Here is an 8,179-nt window from a genome sequence, read left to right on the forward strand (position 1 = left end):
CAAAGCTTTGGTCATTTTCTTAAGATGCGTTTTTAGACTTTTAAAATATTGAGATTCTTACAGGGTTTGTTTTTTTTTTTCCTTAACAGAGGTAAAATTCCTAAAGCAGATCAAAGAAGTCCATTTGTATCCCCCTAGAGCAAAAAATAAATAAATGATAAAGGAGGCTTAGTTGTAGAAAAATGGGTCTGACAGCTGACTCTGTAAAACCATATACATCTGCCCGTTGAAAACTGGAATTCAGCTCTGGCACGCTGTCAGAATTTTCCTGTCCTCAAAAATCCCATGTTTACAATCCTTTCTCTCCTTATAAACTGAAGGGGAGCCTCCCTTCAGAATTTCTCACCAATTACTCTATCGATTTTTGTTGGTAACTGGGTGTAGTTCTTCACACAGAGTCAAAATTCATAGATGAGACTTTTTGCCATTTTGCTGAGTTTCATTTTCTCATTAAATATCTCCTCAAACCTTTGGTTCTGTTTTGGAGTGAAATGGTTCTTCCAATCACCAACAGTGCCTAGGAGAGCAGGGGCAGAAAAAGAACAGTGAGACTAGCAGTATATATGCAGAAAATGTTTTAAAGGCAGCCCAGTTTTGTTAATGTTGCAGTTGGTACAAATTATCAATATATTATTAACCGTAGTCTCTGTTGTAGGTCGTGATCATGAGTAATATTTTGTCGGTCTGGTGAGACTCTGAGGGAAGCAGCTGGGTCACCATCCATAAAGGGTGTTAAACCCTCAGCCTCAGACTTGTTTAGTGCCAACAACACCAAGTGGTACATGAAGAGCAGCAGGTTTCCTAGATGGAATTAGAGCTCCTGGTCATCTCAGCAGACCAGCATACTGCTGTTCCTTGGGTGTATGCAGTTAAAGGTCTCCTGGGCTCTTCCACAGTCAGTAGAGGGAAATGGTTACCTCCTGGCTGAAACCCATCTCGTCCTGGTCAACATCTACTCATCAAACGGACGGTGCCCAAAAAGCTGCTATGTCTCTCCGTTGACTAAAGAAGGCCCTTTAAAAAGGAGCCCAGTGACCTGCATCCCAAAACCACTGACTAAACCAGCATTCCATACAACAAGGAAAAGAGAACAGAACCTGAATAACAATATGGGATCTTCTGTAAACTGGCTGAAATTGGCTAAACCCCCTGGGTTCCCATAGGAACTACTTGGAAGTGAAACTGTTGGAATTGTTCAAATTTTTCAACCTGGCTTTGTCAAACCAAGTTTAGTGACTTAGAAAAGTGTATCTGAGTGGTTGGTTTGTTTGTTTGGTTGGTTTTTATTTCTACTGATGGATTTACTTTGGCATTTGCTGCAGCTCATTGGCAAAAACATTCTGAGTCAGCAAAATGGACTGTTAACCCTATTTATAGATGAAAAAAAGTTCTTAATTTAAACAACTCTTAGTTTTAAACTGCTAATTATTGTTCAAAAATCAACTAAATAAAAATGATAAAAACCCATCTAAAAATGATGGGTTTGATTTACTTATTCTCCAAATCTGAGGCAGCTTCTGAAAAGTCAGGAGCAAGAAAACAGCCTCTGCAAGTAGTTTGAAGTTACACCTGAGCTAAGCACTGTGGAAGATTTGAGTCCAGCTTGGCCAAGGTCTGAAGGCTACCTATGAGGCCATCAGGTGATTGAGTCATCCATTCTTTCCTTGTTGTCATTGTCAGCACAGTCCTTTTTCAGGAACGTTTCGGTCAGATAAGAGGTGGTGCAGAGGATAAAGGCTACGAGCAGCCTCCTTCGCGAGGAATGTCTGTCACTCTTTCTTGTTGTAGTAAACCAAGTGACCTTTACAGGTGATATCATAAGGGACATGCTGGAGCTTGTGAAAGACTGGCATGGTCAACTTGTAGATAAAAAAAGATAAAGAGTAATGCTTCATGAACCTTTCCTTTTAGCTCAAAAGCTCACACGGAGTGATAGTCCGACTGTCGTTCAGACTCCTCCACGCTCCTCTGGTGTAAACCTGCACTTGCAACCAGGGGACTTAGAAAGAAAGTGGTTTTTAAAATTACTTCAAATTGAAGAATCCTGTCACTGCTTCCCGGGGCTGGCCCAGAGCATCGCTAGGGTCCGGGAAAGGCCTGGACTGTAGACTCTGGCTGCATTCCCACTCCTGCTGTGTTAAGCCTGGCTCAGGGAACTTACCTTTCCGGAAAATCAGCCTCCTGTTGGATGTCAGCGCACAAACGGTGTGACTGGGATCGCTGTTCTCCTTTTCTGTGTCACTTTTCATCTCGGAGAATGAGGACTTCTTGCAGATGTCTTGGATGTCATTGTCACTGATGTTTAAACCCAGGAACGAACTAATTTCCTTTACAATCTTAGGGAGATCCTGAGGTACAAGAAAAACACAGCTTTTATATTTCTGACCTGATTATCAGACTGATTATTCAGTTGATATGAAAATGATCCTTTTTATTACGTATCAGGTTTATCATACATTTATTTTCTTTAAAGCAAAGCGAAACATCTCATTGGACTGTGTAGATGACAGGTGCAGCCAAGCTGACTGCCTTCTTACCCATAATCACAGCAATGAGTAAGCATTGAGTATGTCATATCAGTTATACATACAGTTACACTACCCAGTTCAGGTAAAGTATTCTCCTGCCTCTCAGAATTATTTCACTGGGAATAAGGAATACTTATAGCTCAGCTTCCATGCAAGTAGCTTATTTCATTGGAGGTGCTATATGTAGGGATCCAACAAGTGACTTATGATCCGAAATGGTTTGTTTATACTCCTTGTAGTGGATTTTTTTTTTTTTAAAAAAAAGGAACAAAACTATTTTAATGTAAACACTAGAAACCCTTTTCTATTCACCTAAAAACTGATTCTCTGAAAGCTAAGTTATGTTGGTATTTCACTTTTTTTTTTTTTTAAAGAATAGCAAAGCAGTTTCTGCATAATAATTTTCTTTCATCAACATTTTTTACCTACCCCTCCAGCCTATAATTTTCTTGTTTACTGGGAGCACAAATCCCACTGACCATGAGTTGTTGTCTTACATCAATTTTTTAAAATTTCACCTGAAATGTCAGGCATAGCAGGTTAATGTGTGGCCCTCAACAGGTGTCATTGGTTGGTCTTTCAGTAGGGCCAAGAACAAGGAACTTAAAATTCTTTTCTGTAGCCTAGGGAAAATCAAGTAATACGTGTTCCACCCCTGCATCTGTGAAAAACAACTCTCACAGGATTTGATATTTATATAACTTGTGCTGTCAGAATTAGTTCACTAATACAAAGTTCTGTGCAAACAGGAAATATGCCCAAAGACATACATTCGCATTTTCCTTCCTTCTCCTTATTCATTATAATTTGCTCTTTGATATTTTAATGATGTTAATTTACAAGTAATGCATTCTGAAATAAGAGCAGAGAGTGTATTTACCTTCTTCATGTCTTCATAGAATAAAAACAAGATGTTTTTGTCATCTTCATGTTCTTCCCAACTTAGAAAATGATCAAACCAGGATCCGCAGACAACTGAAAAGAAAACACATGTAAAAGAGGTTCCTATAAACTTTACGCATAATAACCCTGGTGGTACCTCACACATTTAGGGGAGTGATCCCTTCATAATATGTACCCTGTATTCCTCTCAGATTCCATTCTTTTTGTGAAGGGACTCAAATTTACAATTCAAAAATCTTACCATTCTTGTTGGAATTCATTTTCATATCAGAGCTGCGGATACCATTCTGAGATATGATTCTGTAGTGGAAACAGGCTCCAAATGTAAGGAAAGGCCAGTAATGAAGGAAAATGAACTGGCCTAACAAGATCTGAGCATCTCAGCCAATGTCTGCGCGTCTGCGGTCACAGCTAGAAATACGATCACTTCGCTAGGAAATGAAATAAGGGGTCTGCTAAATGGAGCACGCTGAGCTAGCTCTACTTTGTCCCAGCAGAGGGGAATCTGTATTATTTTTAAACATCAAAGAAGAATTATGTAAAGAAGTTACACAAATACATCATTCGGCCAACGGCATAGATAACATGGTTTTAGAGTTGACTCACAGCGCCTGTTTTGTCTGAATGCCTCTTGGTATCCTCATCCTTGTTCTGAACTGAGATTAACTCTGCAAGGGTACTGCAGGGTCTGGATCAAGCCACATGACCTTTGGATGTTTCGATGAGGAGCAAAAATTACCACCTCTCTCTTAGCATCACCTCTTATGGAAATTGCTATTGTAATCAATGTGGTACTCTTTCTGTGCCATGCGTGAGCACACAGAACATAGAAGGTGGCTACTAATTTACAGATAGCAGTTGCTTTTAAAATTTAATATCATAGAATCACAGAACGGTTTGGGTTGGAAGGGACCTTACAGACCATCTAGTTCCAACCCCCCTGCCATGGGCAGGGACACCTTCCACTAGACCAGGTTGCTCCAAACCTCATCCAGCCTGGCCTTGAAGACCTCCAGGGATGGGGCATAATATAATCCTGTTTTCCTTTTTTCCCACTATTGCACGTTCACAGTTGATACTAAACCAGACAAGATCCTGCAAATCACTGAAGCTCAAGCCTTAGGGCTGCTCTGAACTAGGAACGCAAGAACTGAGCCAAAGCCCAAACAAGCCAGTAGACAAATTGACCTTTGGATCTTTGATGTAAGCCCATGATGACTGCAATGGCGCTTTTCTTTCAGCTTTCAAGCTGATCTATCATTGCTGCTGTTATCGTCACTATGGTTGCATAGCAGGAACACACGTCTTGAAAGGAGTAATAAACCGCTAAAAAAAGGAACGGGTAACTGGCACATGGTCCTATTGTCAGCTGCCATGCCACCACTGCCAGACACGCACATCTCACTCTCCTCCTTGGTCTTTGGCCCCCACGACTTAGACAACTCATCAGGCAGGTCGTGTGCAGGAGGACTTTATGAAAGCATCTAGACTGCCCTTGAAGGGCCACCCAAGGATGTTTTCATGGTTGGAAGACACTGCTCCTGCAAGAGTAGTTCTCAGAGCAGCCTGTGGACAGTGTCCCCATGTGCCCCATTGCCGGCACTTTGGCACCGCAGCGAGCCGCGTAGAGCCGGATGAGTGCCATCACACCGGGCGCCTGCCCCACGGGCCGGCTCGCTGGCTGCGGTGAGCCCAGCTGCCCCTATGGCTGCTTGGGAGGCGCCGTATGGGCATGCCTCACCCGTCAAAGCTTACCCAGGAATTCTCGGTGGGAAGCAATCCGGTATTGTCGTTCACAAGACAAGGTTGGAGGTGTTTTAAAACAGGCAAATCCGCATCAGAACCAGCAAATTGGGGGGGGTTTCAGAGTGTTTGTGGGGAGAAATAAAATCAGTAGCTTGTCTGTGAGAATATGTTTTTTAGCAGTTATGTCAAAGAACAGCAAGAACCTGCAAAGAGCAGTTGTGCTGAAATATTGCAGCCACTTATCAAAACGTCTCCTTGCAGGACCAAAGATAACATCCTATTATTTGCTCGTTTAGTTTGGCATTAGAATTTATCCGGAAAAATACCCCACAACTAATACGAATAAAGACTGCAATAAGGAGCTTTCACACAGTTCACATTTCTTAATTTCTGTGTGTCGTAAGGTAATGTAAACTGTGAGGAGAAAACATAACCTTTATCCTTACCATCTCCTTTTAAGAACAAGTCAAAGAACGCCGTCCAGGTATCTATAGTGGGAAGGTTTGGGTTATCCCTGTAGTAATGATACATGGAAACTGCGGTATCTTTCGGGTTTCTGCTGATGTAGATCATCTGTAAATGAAGATGATGTGGTTATCCATGATAATATCCTGCCTTTATTTTAGAGGAGTTCTGTGTGTAAATGCAGCATTTTCATAGGCAGTTTGGAGCATCAAAACCCTTTCCTTTAGGATTCCTCTGTCGGCGACCATGCCATTAAAATAGAAATGTGTTTGTCCTTGCTTAGGCAGGTCTGTAGTGGTTAGTAAACAATTCCACGTGAACAGAGGTGTGTTTGCTACAGCTGAGTAACGTTTATGTTTTATGAAAGAGGTTGTGTTGTCCATTGTAACTCATGAGTCAATATACTATCTCACATTATCTAACACGTGATACCATGTACTAATTAACATTCAAAGGACAGCTGCAAAACATAAATTTTAACCTTCAAATTAGCCTTGTCCCAAAAGTCTGCATCTAAGAAATCCTGAACTTCTAGCCTAAAATCTGACAGCTGCAGAACATAAATTTTAGCCTTCGGTTCAAATTAGCCTTGTCCCAAAAGTCTGGATCCAAGAAATCCTGAACTTCTAGCCTAAAATCTGAGGCCCAGAGCTGATTTTTTAAAAACCTCCCACATTAGCATGGGAGGAACACAAAACCGTGATCTGAATCTGCCTCCCACATTTCAATTCTCCTGTTTATCCAATATTGCTTTGGGTCTTCACAAATCTTAAATAGAAGGGACAGAATACTGTCATCCTTGGAACACCCTGTAAGTACCCAAGACAACTATTTCCTAAGCCAGCCACTGCAAACGGGGCCATGAGAACCACCCCCATTCCTAATAATAAACATCTGACTGAAAGAAGTGGATGATGTATTTTGTGTGGTGCCTGGTATACAAATCACTCCACGGGAGGTGTGGGGCAGAAGCAGAACCCAATCCCTAGCCCAAGTCTCTCCTCATGCTGCTTTTGACTGTTGGTCAGCTGTGTCTCCAAAATTCACAGCAAAACACTTCTGGAAACTGTAAATAATTTAAAAATTATTAAGGATCAACAAGACAAAACAGATTCCAAGTAGACACTTAACATATCTTACGGCTTTTATACCTTTTTGCCTTACCTTGCAGTTCTTATTCTTAAAATTTGGAGGTAACATGTTGTAGTCTAAGTGCGTTGGGATGATTCTCTTCGATGAGAGTTTATTCAGCTCCTCCAGTTTGGAAATGTCTCCAAATTCAATGGGAGATGTTAGTGTAACTTGAGTGTTGTAAAGCTTTGTTATAACTCCTGCAAGCCAGTGAGTGCCTGGAGAAGAGTAATTTTAACCAAAAAAAAAAAAAAAAGATATTTGTTACTCAGAAAATATGTGAAACATGCATTTTGCGTACGGAAACAGCTTGCTAGTGCACAAATGTTACTTCTAATCCCCCAGATTCAAGAAACTTTACATATCTGAATAATCCCATTGGCTCCAAAGGTATAAATATTGAAAAAAATTAGGGCTGTAGCTGAAACACAAAGTAACTCTGTGAGAAGTGTTAGTATTGGTACCAAGACAATCTCTTGAACAAACTGCTTCTCAGCTGAGAGGTGGTTATATTATTTTTATAATTTAATTTTTAATAATCTGGGGTGTTTTTTTGTTATAGTAACTTAAGTCCATGTATTTGGAAAGCATTGACTGAGCTCGGTCTTTGGCATGTGCTTCTGTGTGTGTGAGGTGGAGGGAGAGGGAACAAGAAATCAATAAATCTACAGCCAAGAGCCATACAAATAACTCAATCTGACTCTTGATTTGCCCGTAATTGCATGTAGAAAGTCCTGAGAAAAATCCTTCAAGTACAGATTTTGCTTACAAGAAATAAATATTTATTTGCTTTCCAATATGAAAACATCTGAGATTATTTTCAATTGAGGAATCAAAATTTAAATAAATTACCTTTTTTTTTTTTTTGGTAATTTTAACACTTACTGACAGAATAATATAATAATATACTCATTTTCCCCTGTTTTTTGTACACAGAGATTTCCCAACTAGTTTAAGCAGCGAACATGAAACACACAATTGAGACTTCTTGCAATTAACATACACAAGTAGAACTTACCAGATTTGGGATAGGAAACCAAAAGGACATCATCTTCTCTAGCATCAAAATTATCCAAGGATTTTAAAAGTTCTGGAGAAGACCTGGTGGTAAAGGCAATCCCCTTAAACATGTGAATGAGTTCTGCCTCACTGGGGTTGGACATGGTTGCTTAAGTCTTGGATTCCTGCAAATCAGATAACAGTGAAATGATGAGGATTTAAGAGTCACTTCTTAGTCAGATGGTTTGAAGGGACAAATTGAGACAAAGCAATATAAACCTGAAGCTTATATACTTTGCTACACACCATGGAGTCCTATCAGACATTGATTTTTCCGGGTAGCTGATAAAGGCAACAGAAATATTGGCGACAACTTGATAAATAAGTGAAATGCAGAGTAATGAAAA

General features: G+C 40.3%; 1 protein-coding gene across 1 annotated transcript; it reads right to left on the reverse strand.

Annotated features, from left to right (window-relative positions):
* Positions 1-398: 398 nt before the first annotated feature.
* LOC104506329 (sulfotransferase 6B1-like) lies at positions 399-7,936 on the reverse strand. The gene is made up of 6 exons (XM_010147246.1): positions 7,792-7,936; positions 6,807-6,991; positions 5,624-5,750; positions 3,409-3,503; positions 2,162-2,348; positions 399-517 (listed from the first exon to the last, which is right to left on the reverse strand). Exons 1-6 carry the CDS (start codon positions 7,934-7,936, stop codon positions 399-401), a joined length of 858 nt encoding a protein of 285 aa, XP_010145548.1.
* Positions 7,937-8,179: the final 243 nt, after the last annotated feature.

Source organism: Eurypyga helias, unplaced genomic scaffold (genome assembly GCF_000690775.1).
Source record: "Eurypyga helias isolate BGI_N326 unplaced genomic scaffold, ASM69077v1 scaffold12862, whole genome shotgun sequence".
NCBI lineage: Eukaryota > Metazoa > Chordata > Aves > Eurypygiformes > Eurypygidae > Eurypyga > Eurypyga helias.